At 46.4% G+C, this 20,399-nt stretch overlaps 1 protein-coding gene across 9 annotated transcripts in view; it reads left to right on the plus strand.

Annotated features, from left to right (window-relative positions):
• Positions 1–20,399, plus strand: part of meis2a (Meis homeobox 2a) — a 64,409-nt gene that overhangs the window by 9,832 nt on the left and 34,178 nt on the right. For 4 of the 9 annotated variants that reach the window (XM_049740476.2, XM_049740478.2, XM_049740481.2 and 1 more), the window contains exons 7-8: positions 877–991; positions 17,447–17,610. In XM_049740476.2, the coding sequence (XP_049596433.1) occupies positions 877–991; positions 17,447–17,610 (279 nt within the window). The remainder of the gene's footprint in view (positions 1–876; positions 992–17,446; positions 17,611–20,399) is intronic. The other 5 variants (XM_049740477.2, XM_049740480.2, XM_049740482.2 and 2 more) reach the window with 2 other exon arrangements.

The following is a 20,399-nucleotide window of genomic DNA, read 5'->3' on the forward strand; positions in this document are numbered from 1 at the left end:
AGAAGGCGAAAGAAGTCATCTTTAAAGCCAGTTGGCATGAAAACTTTGACACCATCGCCCCCTAGAATCAAATGAAATGCAGTATTTTTTTATTAGCCGCTAAGCTAGGAGGTAGGCGTTCCAACGCTAACTGGCGTTATTGTTGGGCCTTGGCTGAGGCCTGCCGTTCTCAACCTGCATTTATGAAAGTGAATGTGTGCATCCGTGTGTTTATACTGCTCCCCTATTATGTCATACGTGTGTGTGCATATACGTGTGTGTGTGTGTATTCCTCGTGAGCCTCTGCGGGCGTGTGCACATTTTTGGCAGATTAGCAGGAGAATCACTGTCATATCTTATTTTCACTCCTGACAGCGGTAATGATTAATGGCGGCTGTGGTGTGTTTGGACGTCTTACCTCTGTATTTCGCACTTGACACCGAAGTCTCGCTCGGTAGTGATACAACAATAACAAAAAAAAAAATGGCTGTAAAGTAGAGTGTGTGTGTGTCTGTTCTGACAATTACTCAGCAGAGCCTGTCGTGCAGGACGCCACATTGCAAGAGTTCTGTTCTCATGCATTAATGAAGCGCTTTGATTGCACGATTTTGACTGATGGCCAGATGCCGCAGTGCTTGATTCTCTTTTGTTTGTCTTGTGTGTGTGCGTGTGTTGCCTGTCGATCAGGGTTGTGTAGACCTTGAGTTTAGAATTTTTTTTTGTCTACCATCGTAGAAAAGATACTTAAAGGCTTTGTATGACTGGCTACAAGCTAGCTAGCTAGCTGTCAGTGTGTATGCTATCTGTCAATCTTGTTAGCTAGCTAGGTAGACAAACTCATACTCATGTCCTTCTTTTCTTTCTCTTTTGCTGGTTGTCTCAATTGGAAAACGCCAGAACCCGGCGTCTTGGAGAGACCACGACGACGCCACGTCCACGCACTCAGCCGGCACGCCGGGGCCCTCCAGCGGGGGTCATGCGTCACAAAGCGGCGACAACAGCAGCGAACAAGGTGAGTGTCTTGCCAAGACGCAATAACACAAACACACTATAGCATATATTCGATATGTAGCCTTCATTTACAGTGGAACCCAAGGTCGCTCAATTCTGAACGTATAACCAAAGTGCAATGGGTATAAAAAGTTTACACACCCCTGTTCAAATGGTACTTTGGGAAAATGATAAATAATTTTTCAAGTTAACCTGCACGACTCAATTGAAAAAGCCACAATTAAGCGGGAAAGTTAAAAAAAAACAAAAACACCTGAAGTAATGTGGCTGCATAAGTGTGCACACCCTCTGTAATTTAACACATTTATGTTTAATGTACCTGATTCATCATTAAAACTAAATATTAATTTCAAAAGTTCAAGGTTTTACAATGGCGACAATTTGACCCTGAAATTATTTCAATTCTCACAATTCCCATTGGGGGGAATTTTTTTGAATTGAGGCCTGTTTGGTGCCTAAGCTGTTCCACTGTACATGAGCATCATCATCAAAAAGCAGAGGCTCTTAATCGCCCATTTCCAGCACTCCTGATCACATCCCAAACCATCTCCCTCCTTGTGCCCGTTTAAATGATCCCTTCTTTTGACTGGCGTCCATGTAAACAGTCGCACCTAAAAATGAAGGCGCTTATCTGCTGTTAGCGAAACACCATCGTAAAAAAAAAAAAAGCTTTCCAGAAACGTTGCTATTTCGAGAATCGAACAAAAGGCTGTGACTAATACTGCATTTCTGCCAGTTCTTTCTCACATAAAAAAAAAACAACATTAAGTTTGCTGCACACAACAGCCTCTAATTACGCTTTAGTGTTTGTTATCTAACACACAACCTGCCAAACGGGAATAAAGCGTTTCACAACACACATATTGGAATGTGTTACAGATAGTGTGCGCCACTCACACGGATGTGTCTCCATTCGGTCGTCACGCTCGTTGTCAATTCTGACGCGATCAAAAACATGTGCACCTTGGATAAAGGAAAATGTTGATCACGCCTGTGCTTGCCTTCGGGCAGCGCGTACGCTTTTTGCACCAAATTTCATCTTTGTGGACAGCAGAAGCAAGCATAGCCCTTGTATCGTTTTGCCAATAAGTGATCAAACATATTGACGGATGGCACGCTCTGCGGCGGGGCTGCCTTGAGACCATCTCAGACGAGCCATTAACCAACCGCAGACCTCTGTGGTCACCCGCATCCCGACTAGTCGGGCCTCAGGACCAGATCGCTTGGCTACGACCGCCGGGAATGTTATTGATCCTATTAAGGAGGGTTTTTCCCCTTTTGGTAGAATTTAGTGCCATTTTTAGCTAAAGTCGTGGAAATTCTTTTGGATTTATTATCTGAAGAGTCGACCAGATGCACTGCTGCATGCAGGAAGCAGAGAGCAATGTGGTGGTGGGGGGGGGGGGGGGTGGGGGGGGGGGGGGGGGGTAGATGAGGCAGGAGAGAAACAAATGCACTGCCTATTGATTATCTTACACACATAAGTACAAGTGACCTGTAATCCACAGAGCACTTATCGACTCCTATCCGCACCGTATCCAGTAACAGACGATCGATACGAGGCCAAAGACAGTTACGGTATGGCACTTTACGCCGGGCTAAGACCCACATCGGCGTCTCATTCACATTGACTGTCAATAATAATAATAATAATAATGAAAATATATTCAAATGCATGTTTAAAAATTGCTAAATAATCCATTTTATAAAATAAAATGTGGCTTGCTGCATTACTAGATACAACAATTTAAAAATATATATATTTTAGTTAAATTTAAAAAAAAAATTGCCATCGCATTTTCTTGAATTTTTTAATACCGTTCAGTTTATTTACACTTGTCGGACAAGAAAACAACTAAAGTGAGGCGCGTGACTCACCTCATTACGCTTTAGTCATTAGTTAGATTTAACGATGATATCACCGTCCATGAATAGCATGTCGACACCTGCATCCAAGTAAGCGGTGGAGAAGAAGAAGAAAAAGTAGGAAGGCTGGAAGGGCGTAAGAGGGGGGTCAGCTGATTTAATGGTCTAATGAGGCCGTCCTCCAGCCAGTTGTTTTGTGTGCGCCGGGCTCTGACCTTTCGCTCCGCTCGGGAGCCCCGCCGCCTCATTTTTCACATTCTTGCAATTACGTTAACGCTTGAAGCACTCGCTGACTCCCAACTCTGGCCCTTTTCCATTCTACCGCCCCGCCTGCCCCGCCACCGCTAGTACTACTCACTGCCCCCCACCTCCCACCTTTTCTATCTCCAGATACGTTCCCACATAAAATTTGCGCCGCGCGCTCTCGAGTCCGCCGAGAAAATGCGAAATGTACGCTTCGCCGTAGTAATGGGGTCTTTAACAGCTTGGCCCTTGTTAAAAGGGGTGAGCATGAGGATCAGACAGAATGGATGGGAGACGGCCAGATGGGCACCGAGTACTTTCTTCCAAAAGAAACATCCACTTTTGCATGCCAGCTACGCCCCCCCCACCCCCTTATGTTGGGCAACATCATCTTTAGCACTCTACGATATTGCACTTTTTGTTTTTTACAGCAATAACATAATTAGAAAGAAATCATGATAAATTAATGCATCATGATAATTCAATGGACATCGTGCTGCTCATTTTGCTATGCGCACCTCGGTCACAAGGGGGCAGTATAATACACACAGTAATGTTAATTTGGTAACACAGAAGAAGAAGACCGTCACTTCTAACTGAATTAATATTAGACTTAAAGTTTTGGAATTATAACAATATAGATGCTAGTTCCATTGCGTTGTGTGTTAGCGTTATGCTAGCTGATTGGTGGATGGTAATGAAAAAAAAATGGCGCCATTCACTTAGAGAAGCAAAAAAGTGCTCCACTTCCCATTTTGTGGATATAAATATATATTTTTTTTATTTGTGGCCCTCTGAGGGAAAAGTTTGGACACCCTTAGCGTAGCACCATTCAGTGCACTCATTCTTAGCTCGACCTCTCACATACTTGGGACCCGGGGATGCTCGCCGCCAGCGCAATTCACCTCCGCCCGAGTCTCAGCATCAAGTGTGGCTCTGAAGTGGTGCCAAAAAACAATTAAACAAGTGTGCGAGCGTGTTTCGCCACCTCCTCCAGGAGCCCTTTATTGCCGAGCGTTTCAACTTGTGGCGGTACTGTAGCCCAAAAGGCGCATAGAAATATCGTATTCATGCAAACACCCGCATGTTTGAGTGACTCCCTTATGTTGTGTAGATAAACACAACCAAGTGGATCGGACGGCGCATCATTTTGATTAACGGTCTTTTTGGATGGCGCCCAAGCTTATCTCGCGGCAGGGAGTTAAACTTGATGAATGTGCGCTCGTCTCCCAGCGAGGTGCCCGCAATTGTGTTAGCGCTGCAACGCTCGCTGCACATTTGACAAACACCCTCCGACATACTCAGACATGAACGCTTAATCCCCAAACGCTGATTCAGAAAGGTAGGCGAGCATCAAGTCCACACTTGTAATTATTAGCTATGCATGAAGACTTGAGTGGTGAGTGAAAGCTTTTTCCCGGAGTGGAGAAAAAAAAAGGGGGCAGAAAGCATTTTGTAGCATTTTCTCCACAATTGCACAATCCCCACGCTTTTGTGGGGAGAACGACTCCCTGGAGGGAGCCGGATGGATGGATGGAGCGGAAGGGGAGGGGCCTGAGAGTGCCCGGCCTGATGCTGTTGCGGTACATTTGTGTGAATGAGCCGAGTGCGGGGTGAGATTTTGGGGTGCGACCCCCCTCAGGGTGCCCCCTTCCCATCCAAGAAAGATAAGATCTGGGATGGATGGATGGAAAACATTTTGGAAGCAAGTTGCCCAACGCCGCCGTGAAAGACGAGAGGGTCATCATCGGTGTGTATGTGTGTGTGTGTGTGTGGGCATGCGTGTTCTCTCTAAGTGCCTGTTAGGCTTTAATTTAGTGTTGTAATTAAAGCTGAACACTGGCCCATAAACAACAGATAAACAATAAAGCAGAGCCAAGCCCCGCTGTTTCATGGCCCTCACTCCCAGCTGCTTGTGCGCTGATAATCTTTACGCCCCGCGCTACCTCCGTCAACGCCGCACGTGCTTGAAAAAAAACATGTTTCGATTCCGTATTAGCTAAAGGTTAGCACTGTGCTAATAGAAGCTGTCGAGTTTGCTAGCGTGTGTGATGGTTTTGTTGGGAAGGTCTGGAGTTATTGTTGAAAGCTGAGAAGAGTTGAGGGGGTGAAAACACGTTTGCGGGGTGTGGTGGTTGCCGTGTGTGTATGTGTGTGTTATACTTTCATGATCCCATTAGCATAAGAGAGGCTAAATTATTCATGTGGAGTGCTTAATCTATGGGGAAAAGTATAGTTAATGCACATAGTTTTAAAATGGATCTTGCCCTGCCTCTGCTCTAACACCAGATTCCTGCTGGATTCAGCATTCAGGGGCATTTACGGGAACAGCCGCACGCACGCACGCCGACACACACACACACACGTCGTGCTCGCCCGACACAGTGTGTGCGGGGCGATGCGAGCTGCTCCGAAATCCCCTTCCCCGTCCTCCCCTTCCCACTTCTCCCCCCACCCCCCCTCCTGGCTTTCTTTCGCCCCTCGCAGGACCGCAGACTACCTGGCCCTCTTCCAAAATGTGATTAAAGAGAATGATCAGCTCCCTCTGCTCCATTCTTCCTTCCTCCCTTCCGCTCTCCCTCTCTTTCTCTCCAGCTCTATCGCTCTTCCGACCCGCTGTTCTGTTCTGATAGATCGCGTTAGGACAAACAAAAGATAATCAGGAGAGGGGAAAAAAATAAAACAAAACCGAGCACTTACTTTCTCTTTTATATATTGAAGACCTTCGTCCGGACTGACCTAACCCGGTTAGTCCTGACCTAATCTACAAACTAATGTTCCAACATGGGGAAGAAATTAGCCAGATTATTCTGACACCATCTGAGGAGAATGTCAGTCTGTTTTGTGCCATTACCCCCCCACACCACTTTTCCGCCAACAAGTCGATGCCGAGTCTTTGAGTGAACTGACCGTAATTAAGAAGCGAGGAGGAAGCCATGTTGCAGGGAAGTAATCACGAGTGAACTCCAGTAAAAAGCAGGGGAGTGACTCCTTTTTGGTTGCTCATTAGACGGTGCCTTTACACACCCATGTTGCATCGCCGAACGCCGGGGGGAGCGCAGCGGGCTCTGATGTAATACGCCTAAAAGGGATTGAAGCCCCAAAGGGCATCTGGGCATCCATTAACGCGGCCTCCTGTGTATTTTTCACCGGGATGATGATGGCGCTCATGTCCTTGAGATGGGAGGGGATGAGTTGAGGGTGGGGGGGTGGGGGGTGTTTTCCCTGGAAATTTTCTTGTTTTGTTTCAGCCGCGCTCTCGCCCCAAGGGGGTCAGCCAAGAAGTCGGCCTTTAAGAGGTGATAATCCAATTGCTCCAGTCCTCGCCAGATTTGTTTTGCCCCCCTCGCGTCTGCTGGCGTGTTTGTGTGTTTACACAGAGTGTAAGCACGCGTGCGGGGATGTAATAGAAGGAAAATAGGAGGCCGTGGCGGCAGGATGTCAACCTCACCCCCTCCCCTACCTACCCCCCCTTATTCTTTTTTTTTTTCTACCGGCCCCATTCGGGATCAGAGCGAGGTTAGCGAGGCCAAGTGTGTCAAAGGCACACCTGCAGGGGGACGGCTTACGGCGGCCCCCGTTTAAGGTGCGCTTAGTTTAACCCCGACTTCAAATGTCCTCTCTGGCGTTGCCCTTTTGTGTTTGACCAATGGGCCTTGCGCTCTTCTACTTTCTTTTCCTTTCTTCCACCTCCCTTTTTGCCTCTTTAATCTCACCCACTAACCCCGTAACCTCCCGATTCTCCTCTTCGCCCGATGTCCAAATCCGCAACCGCAACCGTCTCGACAACAAAGAAACGGATGAACGGCACAAAGTCGAGCAGGAGTTTTAATGACGATAAAAATGTTACCCCTATTAGCGTAGCCATCTAGAAAAAAGCTTACCATTCCTTCCAACAAAATTCCAAATCAATCATCCAAATTAGATCACAGCAATTTAGCTAGCATCGTTTTTGGCAGCTAACGCGGCACTTCCTGTTAGCGCTTTTATCTGAAACCTATTCACACCACTTAAGGTTGCATTAGCGGACTTACGCTAACTTTAAGATGGCCACCGCTTGCTTTTTTGCTTCTACGAGTAACATTTCTTTATGATTTTTTTTGTACACTATCTGTGGCCCACCAGGAATTCTTTCGCAGTCCAGATTACCCACTTCATGCTGCGATTGAGCGCGAGCTAGCAAAAGCGAGACCGACCGAGGCTTATTTTGTTATGCGCTTTACTTGTACTTGTTTGGAACCTCACGCTACCCTAAGCTAGCGGCGTCCAAGAGCGTGGGAGGATGATGATACGAGTTGTGCTCATCTTCCAACAAAGCTTTTCAGAAGGCAGCATAAGCTCATTTGCTAGTTGTTCTCCAGGAGCACATTTGATGACTCTTACAAGTCGGCTTTTTTAAAGATACAATAGGAACCCCGCCGTCTCCCCACCTGATCGCTTTTGTTTGAGCGTTCCACGGCTATTGCGGGGTTAGCCTTCTATCAGCAGGTAGCGCCGTGAGCCCCCTTCCCGATGTTTATTGGAGGCAGGCATCTCATGATTTTTGATCACCCCAGAGGAGGCGTTCGCCTTGTTAGTCAGCAAGGATAATTTCTCATTTACACGCCCCAAGCTGTGAACGCTCGCAAAGGAAAAGCCGGGGCTAAATTCGCTACCAAAAAAAAAATAAAATGGGGGTGGGAAATGACTTGTAAATGAAATAAACGCTCCATCCCAGCTTGGCTGCAGGGGCTGAAGCTGAGAAAAGCCTTCATTATGCATTTACAGTAATTCATTTAAAGGGTTATCAATTTAGAAAAAAAAAGACAGAGGGGATGTTTGAGGGAGAGCGCTACGAAGGAACAAGTCAAGATGAAAAGGCGTAAGATATGCAGAGGAGAGCTCGCTCGGCGGCAATTACACACTTCCATGTTTGAAAGCTCGTCTCGCACACCGCAATCGCTTCTCTTTCTCGTGTCACGCTCCACCCACCCCTCAGAAAAAAAAAAGACCTGATTTCCCTTTAATGAAGGCCAAGGAATCCTCTCCGCAACTATTTATGTTCAAATATTGTCCTTTTGCTCGTTTGAATAGTTTGTGTTGTTTCCAGGGTAGTTGGGGGTGACCAGAAATCGGACTTGCTAGGCTAAAACTTATTTTGAAAGATAAGTCTTGTCTGTTTGCAGTTAAAAAACCGAGAGGCTTCACCGTTTGTTTTGTTTTTTTGAAAGGAAAACCCAAATTTTTCGGCGCTGCCCTCAAATGTGGGGGAAACCACCGGTATGCTATGATGTGGAGCGTTATGATTACACGATGAAACGATTCCACTTGGATCCAACCATCATATTTTAGATCAAATCAGCCAAAAGAAAAAAATAAGGAAATACCGCAATGCGAGGTTTTACAAATGCAGCGACTTTGACATCCAACTTCATCCGTCACTGTAAAAAAGCCACAGAGACAGCGAAGCACATTAACTTGACACTTTCGCTAACCGCTAGCTACTCAAACATCGTGAACGTGCCGGTACAGATTCCTCCCACCTTGACGGCACTTTTCATTCCTCCCCTCCAACGCGAGAAAAGCAACATTGCCATTTTTTTGCAAACAAGCTAAGGATGACTCAGCCCCCCCCCCCCCCCCCCCTCCCGTTTGAACAATTGCAGGAAACGTAAGGCGACGGCGAGTATTTTTTTTTTCAACCAGAAAACACCACTTATCTGCTGATAAGCGCGTGCGTTCCTTTCATTATCAAAGCGTCGGGGGAACTCGCTGTAAAGTTGCATTCAGCTGTGAAACAATGAAATAAAGACGGAGAGAGGGAGAGAAAAGAGGAAAACGTTTAACTTTTTCCAGAGGGAGGGGGAGGGGTGGACATTGTTTAGTATGAATGCTTACTCCCGGGGATGCAATGTTTAGACAAGTGAGTGTCTGCAGGAGACATCTGTGAAGCTTGCCCTTGTGACCTCGTAAAGAATGCTCTTAAGGTAGCCGTAGTAGTGAAGGGGGTGAAAAGTGCCTACTGGGCACCCAATAACAACTTACCGGACACAACATTAGGTACACCTGCGCAGTCAGCTCATCGAGGGAGCAGTTAAACAAATGTATTTGTTATTGTCTGCGGCCGCATCTGACCAGGGGCCAAATCATATGCTCGGCATGCTCGGATTTTGTGAAATGAGGTCATCAAAATATTAAGAACACCTCTCAGTGTGTGTGTGTGTGTGGGGGGGGGGGGAATGAAGTGAAACTACATTCCTAAAATCAAATATAAGTTACTGTAATTATAGTGCAAATGTACTTTGTTAAATAAAAATAAAATGAAATAAAATAAAATAAATAAGATAAATAAAATTAATAAAATTAATAAATAAAATAAATAAAATAAATAAAATAAAATGCTGACGAGCCAACTCGCGAGATTTGCTTTCCAGCAATCAAAGTTTTAAGACTCTCTCTGACTGTTCCGAACGCCAAAGTTAATCCTATAATGTGCAGAATAAATCCATCCTTAGTTGACAACATCCCTGGCGTTCCTCTAGCACACCTGTTACGTCCTGATGTCCATCTTGACAAAGTCGTGATTAGGAGCCCAACATGCTGATCTGCCCAGGTTGCACAGATCCTTGATGCACCTGGTAGACTTTTGACGCTCTTCCTCCTTTGCCTCAACGATGAGATCATTTTCATCCTTTGAATCCAAAGGAAGCCTGGTTGAAAATGAAGCCCTCCGAGTGCACGAAGGGGGATCCCTTCTGCCATTCAAAGTACCTGCCATTGTGTGTCCATTGTTGTGCAAGCTCCAAAGGCATGCAGCAAAGTCCCCCCCCCCCTTGTTGTTGTTGTTGATGATGGTACTTTCCATCTTCACCACTGGCTGTGGCCCTTTGCCCTCCCTGTCTTTTGTTACGCCGTGGTTATTTCATTATTTTTGTACTCCCACTCTCCTCTGCCGTGCAGTGTATGCTTATTGTTCTTTTCGAGCACCCTCATTACAGCCCAGTTGGATTTCAAGGGCCTCGTTCTTTGATTTGGCTCTCACGGGGGCGCTCATTGCTGTTAGCTACTGGCTAACAGCTAACAGCCTCGTTGTTGCTTGCTACTTCTCTCCCCCCCCCCCTCGCCAAGCCAGCCGTCTCAGAGAGCAGGCTCGGGGGTATCGGCGGGCTGAGGGTGCATGTGAGGGGAGAATTGAAACGTCGATAACCCCACGGAAAAAAGGGAGACAAGAAAAGAATGGGGATGGAGAGCTTCAAAAAGCTGAGGATGCTAATTAATAGCATGAGAGAGGCTTGTGAAAGTTTTGACGCCCCGTGATGAGGAGCTTATTTGGAGTCAGGTCCGTTCCTCTTGGCAAGACAGTACAGTAACAAGCGCTTGAAGTTTCACCCGAAAGAGAAACAACCAAGATTTGTCATAATTATTCAAATAAATGTTTTGTTGTCGTACCCAACGTATCGTACCGTGGAAAAACTTCCACAGTCCGGTTTTGAACATTTTTCTCCTCAGTGCCCACCGAGTATTTTGAGGCTAAACGAAGCTAACGCAAACAGGTGCCTTTCTTATCACGAGGGGTGAATGTGTGCCAGGGCCCAACGGAGGACACCCGGGCCGGGTTATTGACTTGTAAAGACGCGGGTAGGTGAGGGGTCTTGACAAGACGCGAGCGGCTCGGCGCTCTCGTAAAGCCGACTGATTTCTACACTAGTTAGCTCCCCCGAGAGACGGAGAGAGAGAGAAAGCCCCGTTCGAGTGTATGAAAAAAAAAAAACGACGATGAAAAGAATAGTTTTGTGAGAGGAGATGCATGTTCCCGCTCGGCGTTCTACAACACCCTCGTTTCTGGCGGGAATGAGAGCGGCTGGTGAAAAAGGGTCCAAAGAGGTTTCTACTGTATGTGGCACACTGTCATTGTGTTTTGCTTTATGTCTGACTTTCACAAAAGATGTATGAACTCCTCTCCATGCCGTTGATGGTTCAGACTAATTTATGAGGCTAAACTGCTCTGACATAGAGGAGAAGGAAGTTTCCATTGACTCTCCGGCACGGGCCCCAGTCAAAGCCCCCGCAGGGATCCGGCTGGGTTTGAACTTTATCAGGGGCTACACTTAATCAATACCATATCGGAAAAAGAATTAATTACTAAAGCAGAATAAAACAGCCGCATTTTAAAGCGAGGATTCATCAATTCCGTAATCTCTTGGTTACAGCTCAGGTGTCAGGAGGATCATTTCAACTCGGTGTAATGAGGAACTGTGGGAGTTTACAGCCAGCCTTCGCTGTCCGACACACACACACGCGCACACACAACCAACACCGAATTAAGATCCCTTCCTCCCTTTTCGGGTTCGTTCCCGCGCATTTGTAGTTGTTTACCTGCTTCGTCATGTTCTCATGAGAATGACTGCGTCGTAATTTGTAGAAAATATACATTTAAAAAATGCCCTAATTAATGTTATGGAATAAATATACATGGGAAATTTGGTATACTGTAAATTGATTTTTTTACTGGCTAGCATTTACAGCGCAGTGCCATGTTTCCTTCCTATCAGCTCCTTTCGGTTCTAAATATAATAAATTCCTGCTGCAAGGGTGTGCCACAGGGTTCTTTGCTAGGTCCACTTTTATTTACAATTTGGCATGAGTTTGTAAAGATCAAACCACCATGCATAAAAAATGTTTTTAGTGCACGGTGAGCGCATTTAGGTGCTAGTAATGCTCTCCTGACAATCTGTAAACTCGTCTGTCCTGGTCTAGCCATGATGTTGGGGTGGCGGAATTCAAGGCAGGTCGCACAAGGGGGTTATGGGTGATGAATTGGCTTTTTAGTAAGCTCATTAGGAAGCCAAACAGAGTTTAGACTGGCGGAGCAGGGCAACAGCGCAGTAATCAGTTCTGCTCGCTTTGTTCCTTTGCCTCCAGGACATTCATGGGAAGAAAAACAAAAAGAGGAGAGAGAAGGAAGGAAAAAAAAATAGTTGATGTTTGGGTGACGAGAAGACTGCATAGAAGCTTGATGGTTGACTTGTTGATTTATAAACCTTTAAATTCATTTAGGGTGCCTAGCATCAAAATGGAGGTGGGGGATAAAAAAGTCCAGGTTTACATTTTATGATCAAAATTGTTCTTTGGTAGAGAAGCGTCGAAAACAAGGAGAACCAGCGAGGGTGAAACGTCTGCCGGATACACAAAGGCCCTTCATTAGCTCCTCCGCCTCAGATGGAGTGAGGGGCAGTCATGGGCATCACAACTCCCTTTGAGTTCACCGCCCACCCCTGCAATTTAGCCCTTTTGCCATCCATGCAAATTGGCTCCTGACATCTGCAAGTGGCTGCATCTCTATTTCCTGAGACCCACCCCTGATCTCGAAAGTAACTTTCAAAGAACGCCTTAAAAAAAACCCCACCAAACTTCTTTTTTTTTTTGCCGGGTCACGGCGAGAGGCCACGTATCGGCGGAGATACTTATCTCTGGCATTCCAGGGATGACAGAAAGATATGTGCCTGATGGCGGGGTTAGGGGGGCTTAGAAAAAAGGGGCGGGGTCAGGGAGTGAGGTGCAGGAGTTGTTTGGCAACTCCACCCCCACCGCACTCCTTACTGCCTGACTGCTTCAGCTCCTCGCACGTAAAACCCTTCTAATTAGACGCTCTTATTCCACTTCATTAAGGGAACACTTAATGATGTGTTTTTCGGGCGAGACAACCGCACATTACCCTCTCGTGCAAAGCGGAGTCGTCCAGTCGTAGCCGCCGTGATGCACTTACAGCTGTGTGTTGTCGTGATTGTCGGGCAGGAGAGCAAAAGTGGCGAGGAGGAGGCGTGGCCCTTTTGCCTCTTTCACCTTTAGCCGCTGTCCCGGTGGTAGGAAGAGGAAGGGAAAAAAAAAAGGGGGTAGTGACATCTGAGTTTTGGCAGGGAGCCTCGCTGAAGGAGAGACTTTGTTGTAATTGCTCTGACAGGTTTTAGGGCTGTTAATGACTCCGGGCCGAGCGCTAGCAATTTGTCAGCATGCTTGCTGTTTACTAAGCTGTTGTTTTATGGTCCAGCGCGAGGGCCTTTGCCGCTTGTTTAAGCACAGATCAGGAAATCATCAGCGTAAAAAAAAAAAAAAATCCCCCCTGGCTGCTCCCATGCATAAAAAAAAAAATCTATGGATTGGAAAGTTGCTCATGTCAACTTCTAGTCCGAGGTGATGTAATCTACTCCAACGTTTGGCGTGAACACTTCTCTGCATGTTTGCGTGCGTCTGATTAGGCAAAGACCCCTCGGTAAATCCAGAGTAAATAAAAGGGGGTAACCAGACGGACAAAAGCGGGAGCCCCTACCGCTTCTCCTATTGCGCTGCCATTTGTGAGTGGGAAGGGGAGGGGGGGTGATGTGCTAAATGCTGCTTATGTTGGTGAAAAAAAAAAAAGAGGCTCCTAAATCCCTCACTTCTTTTCTGCTCACTCTCCGTGGCCGAGCCTGAGGTGGTGTAATAGGGTGTTGATAGAAAGGAGGGGCCACGGTCGCTATGGCGAGCTCATAATAAGAGCGCCCCTATATAACATATACAGCTTGTCCGGTGACTTTGCCGTCCTCTTCCAAACATGCCTGACTGGGCCGCATGGACACAGGAAGAGGCAGGACCCCCTCCCTCGTCGGTAATAAGTCACTTGAAACACGGCTTCCCTAAGCCACTGCCTCAACACTCTCGCTTCATTAGCCCGAAACAAACACCGGGGGCCTCCTTGTGCACCGCGCAACATCCAAAGCTCGTGTAAAGACTCTCCACTCGCTGTATGGAGAGGGAAATGCACCACTGGATGTCTTGTGGCGGCGGATGTGGTTTTAAAAAGTTGAAGGACAAATATTTGTTTGGTTTTGGCAATGGCTGATTTAGAACTCAACTATTTTGAAAATCGATTAATCGTTTAGAACCATTCATTTATAAATCAACAACTATTTTGAAAATTGATTCATTTTTGACAACGGACAATTTATAAATCAACCACTATTTTGAAAATCGATTAATCGTTTAGAGACGATATTCGTTTATAAATCACCAACTATTTTGAAAATCGATTATCCAACTTAAAATGGATGAGAATCCTTGACGAAAGCAGACTGATTATTTTTGTGTTTATTCCCAACAAGAAGACATTTATAAACATCCCTTTCTACTTTGGAAAACAATAATCAAAATTATTGCCGATTTTCCGTTACCGAACAAACCAAAAACTGAATCATGATCAGACAATCGACAGACAATTCAATCATTAATTAACCTGCCGGTTAATTAATCCACCAGCAAAGGCTGGGTAGCCCTCTGTGCAGAGTGTAGAACCCTTAATGCAAGAAACTTCCGAAAAAAAACGTCCTAGCTCCCCTCCGGTTGCGCTAATACGTTAGCTAAGCAAGAGTTGCAGCGTGTTTACAGTCCTCCTCCACCAACCCGTTAATGAGCTCAGCCTCGAGACCAATTTACTCACAGCCAAAGATATATGTGTATGCATTTTTAATAAGCACCCACCGGTGGCGAGTTGAGACTTACGAAGGGGGGAGCGCACTTAGACCCGTTGTGTCTCCCGCCTTGCGTTCTTCCGCCGTGTGAAATTATGCGCCAACTTTTAAACAGAGGCCTGTCACGGCATGGCTGGCGTGTGTTTAAGACGGAGAGCAGGAAGGAGGGTACGCCCCCCTCCCCAACCATCTACTCCCCCCATCTCCAAGGGTGCTGCTTTTCTAAAAGTGCCCGAGGCTACACTCCAGCATCTCAGCTCCCCGAGGCCTTTTGGCTGCCTCCTAATAGCCAACCCCCATCTGTGTCACATGGCCAGATGATGGGACGCTTCCCCCTACTCTTGCCCCCTTCCATACTTTTTCCCCCCTCCCTCCACTCCTCTGCCTACTTTTTTTTTTTTTTTCCCAGTGTGCGCATCCGCACAGGTTAGAATGGCAGAGTTGCCAGGGAACAGTCAGAAGCCATTAGCGTTTGGGACAATTTGCCCTGCAGCGTTCCTTCTTCGGCTCCTAAGAAAGGAGGTGGGGGTGGATGCAAAGCACCGGCTCGCCTTTAGATGTAATGAGACTCTGCAAGTTGCCTCTTCTTTATTCTTCTGCCCCTTCTCGTTCTTTGTCTTTCTCACTTTTTTTCTTCCGTCGGACCTTCTGGACATGGCCTCGGGTTTTTTTTTTAGTTCGAATAAACACATGGACGTTGAAGACCTCTGTGTATCCCACTGGGCATCTTCAACACACAAGCATGTGTGGAGATCTATGGAAGAGTCCTGAATGAGGTTAACAAAAAAGAAAAAATATGCAAAAAAAAAAAGTTTGGGAAACTTTAATTTTCATTCTATTTTTTTAGATATTGTGCTTTAAAAAAAAAAAAACACGCAAGTCAAGTACATAGCAGAATGCCACATGTCTGGTTAGTCCACATTGAGGAGGAGCTGAAAGCGTCGGCGTCCGGTTTCACCCTGGCAGGCGGCGACGGTGGGGAGGCACCGAGCATGCTGGGTAAATGAAGTGACAGGTCGCTGGGTAAATACGCCCGGGTCGCCCCCGTTTCTCTGGCGGAGGCTATCGCGTTGCAGTGAAAATGGAAACGTCAATAAAATTAATCTGCCGGCCCTTTTTGGCCAACGTGTGGCTCCCGCCGCGTGAGGCCTTGACCGCTCACAGCGGGAGAGGGATTTACTTGGAAAAAGCAACACGCACACACACAAACAAACAAAAGTGTGTTGCGACATTATTCAAGAGGCAGTGTGTTTAAAATTCACAGCGTCGTGTTGTTGACTTCCGTGTGGAGTCGCCTTTCTCAGGAAGCCGCCCCCCCCCCCCTCTTTCGCAGTCGGAGTGGAGTTTATTGTTTTAGGCTTTCCTGAACAAGGATTCGTACTTAACGTGGGATTTACGGCGCTGGGCCGACTAATGAATGTCCGTTGTACAACGACAACACCCCATATGTCCCTCAGAGGGGCTGTTGCTTCTTTGACTTCACACGCCGAGTGCTAAGTCGGCACTTCTCTGTTTCCCCCCTTTTTTGGTGTGGCTCGGCACTAATGATGTGGAAGGAAAACAAGGACAGAAAGGCCTGAAAGAGGAAAGGGGGGGCGGTTAGAATTCCGATCCCCTCGCCGCTGTCCTTGTATTTGTCATTTATTTTGCATTTTGATTCCATCCCTTTTTTCTAAGGTTATTAGTTCAAATATTCATGCAAGATTAGCGCTCATATAGGTGCCCGTGATTGATGCCGCTCTAAAACCGGGCCGACACGCCGGTTTCGAATTTGGAGAATGTCGGGGTCCTTCGCCGCCTTGGCGGAGGAGTTTTTCAGATACATAATTTAGATGCCCTCAAGGAAGGCTTTCAAGGCATCTGTGCCCGGGGGCAAGAAAAATAACCACCAGTGTTAAAAGTAAATCATTTTTTGCTAATGCACAATTAATGCCGGGGAAGAAGAAATGAGGGTGCAGGCATGGAAACTTTTTGTTTGAAAAGAGAAATCGGCTTTTCCTCTTGGAGTCAGACACGCTAGCCGACGGTAATGCAAGCGTACGCTAGCTTGCTATGCTAATCTCGAGCGGGAGGCGGAGCTAGAGTCGAGGTAAACAAGTCCGTTACTGTCTACTGCTTGCTATGCTATATAAATACCAAACTAATATATATTTTCTCTAAAATAACATTATGTAGTATTTTATATGAACATTAAACCACTTTTTAAACTATATTGCACAATTTAGCTTAAATGGTCAAATGTGTCGGCATACTTGGGAATTTTCCGTCATTTCGTCATAATTGTAAAATTGACTTTATAAAAGTTTTCTTCCAATTTCTTTTCCTGTTAGTTCTTAACTCAGTTTTAATTGGAAAATTATATTTTGGTTGTCATTTACGCTGCCTGAAATAAAAAACGATTAACTATAGGAGCTCCGATTTTATCTGCGTACACGTCTGCCATGCTCGATGTCAAGCCTGCAAATGTAATTGAATTAATGACTCGTACAGTATGTCAAAGCTCCTCGGTTATTTCGCCTCCCCCCCCTCCCCTACTGTAGATCTGGTGTCCAACCATAACACTCCAGTTCTTAACCCCCCGGCCTCTTGTACATGCTTTGGGGTATAGAACAACAGTACTAGGTCTCAATGTAAACCCCTCACTCAACATGGGCCTTTGTCTAAGGCCATCTAAATCCTCCCCCTCCCTCCCTCCCTCCCTCCCTCCCCCTCCCTCCACCTCCCGCCTTCATATCTTCAATTCATAAGAGCGTAAAAATTCACTGTGTTGCACTCTTAGGTATCAGCTGTGGTATTTGTCAGTTTATCCATCCTTCACGAGACGCGCTCTGGTATGCCCGTGCGGCATTTTATGTCTCATGCAGGCTTTATTTTCCGCCCAGGAGATGGTTTAGACAACAGCGTGGCATCGCCGGGCACGGGCGACGACGACGACCCGGATAAGGATAAGAAGAGGCAGAAAAAACGCGGCATTTTCCCCAAGGTGGCCACCAACATCATGAGGGCGTGGCTTTTTCAGCATCTCACAGTGAGTTGTTTTTTTATAATTGTTATTTTGATGATTTGGCAAATGCAGCTGTCACACAGTTGTCACCGTGAGAGAGAACAAGCGAGGGCTCACCTGTCAGCCACCTGTCACAGAGGAGCACAGTGACCGGGTCAATCTAATCACTTTGGACTGTTTATCTTGCTCAGCGCACTCCCGGCAACAATGTCAGGCGCGGGACAGTTAATCCAATGTTGGGATGCGCCATGTTTGTTGGGCGACATTGGGCAGGCAGCAGCGGCCAATGGTTACTTCCTGTCTGCTGTTACTCAACGCTGACTGCTTGACTTGTTGGAGCATCCAAAAATACGTTTTTCCTACTAATGATCTGTTCCAGGGTCAAACTATCATGATCATAAAATTTTGGGGGGGGGAGACAATGTTTGTAATGGGGCTTTTCAGTTATATTCATTTATTATTAAACAACAAAAGGAAATCTACCCTCATAGTTTAACATGTAAAAATAAATAATACATTAAAAAAATTAAAAAAAATAAATAAAAATAAATAAAACCAAATAAATAGATAAATAGATTTGGCTGGTATCGATATTTTGTCTTGTCTAAAAGAGGCACTGCCATGTGTGAGTCTATTTTATTCGTAAGCACAGAGGGGAGGTCGCCCCCCCCCCTCCTTAAACCCCCCCCCTGCCACACTTGTACCCTCGCTGATGTCAGTACATTATCAGAACATCAGGCCGTATTGATTTTGCCACACGGCTCACATTTCAGCAGCAGCATGCGACACACAAGCCGGACACGGCGGTAAAAGCCCGTCAACTTTATCCTGATCTTCAACCAAAGCACCCCCCCCCCCCCTCCCCTCCCAGTCCTGTCCACCAAAATATAATGAGTGACCAGCAAATATGGCCTAATTGAAAGAGCCTTAAATCCATTCCATATTGGTCAGGGGATAATCAGGAGTGCTTTAATCACTTTTATCTATTCAGGAGCAGTCAAGCTGCAACTGCAAAGCCCCCCCCCGCCCCACCCCACCCCAAGGCAGGCCCGCTTATTGCTTATTATTCTCATCATTATCAAAATGACTTCAGCAGCTGTTCACAACTCGCTTCCCCGACTGCACGGAAGTGTGAGCGTGCGTCCAGTTGACGGCGTTTATTTGCGAGAACGAAAGTGACTCGTGGCTTTAACTCGCCGTTTACCGTCATAAAACATTTGATTTCGTTGTGTCGTCATGGGAATAAGACCTGATGCAAATTGCTCCACATCGGAATGGAGCTTTTGGAGTCTTTAGGAAAGAACTCAATGAACAGTTGTGCTTCATTCAGAGTGTTTTCAAGCACCCCCGCCCCTCCCCTCCCCTGTTTTTTTTTTTCCAGCTTGTCGATATTCTCTCCAACCTTTATTTGTTTCCTTTGTGTAAAGCGCGGGCTCGTCTTGTACAAATAATAATCCCTCCCTTTTAACCTGCCTTTATTTCTTCGCCGAGGAAGAGGACTAATTGAATTATCCCCCTTCTCTCCTCTCACCATCCAATTCTCCCACCCATCAACTCTCACACATACACACACACACACACACACACACACCCTCGCAATGTTCCATCCGCCTTTCTTTTAATTTGTTAAGCAAATGTATTTGCCGTTGCTGGATGCATTTGGAGGGACTTTGGCTTGTGAATGGCCCATAGTGGCATTCTGTCACGGGCGCATTCATTAAGCGAAGGCCTGAGGAGTGAAAAGGAGCCGCCCCGCTCCTCCCGTGAGCCGCGGGGGTCTCCCTACATATGTTCTCAACATCCAGCCATTGTCACGTTTGTCTCAAAGGCTCCAAAAGGACAGGGCAGCTAACCCCCCCCAGACACACACAGTTGCTTATCTTAGTTTAGCTTTATAATTATTTTTCGGACTATTTGGCCAGTCCAAGATAAAAAAAAAAAAAAATTATGAATTATAATTGTCACTGTTTGTGAACGTCACATTTCCCAGCGCGCTGATGTCTGTTTTTTATTACGCTCCCCATGGCTATTTTGCCACATGGCGGAAACTCAAGCCAAGTCAGGGGTTTACCGTTCCTAACAGAACTTAAAAGCTTGATGTCAGCCGCCTCGCAAGATCCGAACCCGTTGCGTCATAACCCGAAGTCCAGCCGAAGCTGGCAACCTCAAAGGCGGACTTGGCAAAGGGCCGCACGGGCGGGCAGCTCAGCTGCTGTTAGCCGGGTCCGCTCGCTCCCTCCCACTCTTTAATACCCCGCTTCCCTCCCTCCCAGTCCGTCCCCATGAGGTTCTGGATGTCTTCCAGCCACATTAGAGGAAGGGAAATCCCAGACTGTTGGTATAAGCTTTTCAATACTACAGGGAGATTATGTTATCAGGAAGGTAAACTTCGCCGTTATACTACTGCTGCGCCCCCGATGCAACCATGATGATGCAGCAGTTACATACCAGGATGATTTTTTTTTAGATCTTTTGAGGACTTTGTCAATTAATTAGTTGTTGGAAGAGTTGCTTTAAAATGCCCGCTGGCTTTCCTTCCCCTTCACCCCCGCCGGCCCTCCTTCCACCCCTGTAAAGACGAAGGTCGGCCTCGTAATGAAAACAGGAAGCGGTCCGATGCATAGATACCACTTTGGTCTTGTCTTCTGGATTTTGCGTAAAGCCCGCGAAACACTTAGGAAAATAAATAGAGTGGTAGGAGAAGAGTAGGTAACCCCTCCGCCCGCGCTATCAAGTGTCTGAAGTTTTGTTGCCGGGTCACCCTTTGGCCTGGGTGTTTGGGGGAAATGCTGTTAAGCTGCTAAGCCAGGTGT

The sequence above is a fragment of the Syngnathus scovelli genome, chromosome 14, assembly GCF_024217435.2.
Source record: "Syngnathus scovelli strain Florida chromosome 14, RoL_Ssco_1.2, whole genome shotgun sequence".
Lineage (NCBI taxonomy): Eukaryota > Metazoa > Chordata > Actinopteri > Syngnathiformes > Syngnathidae > Syngnathus > Syngnathus scovelli.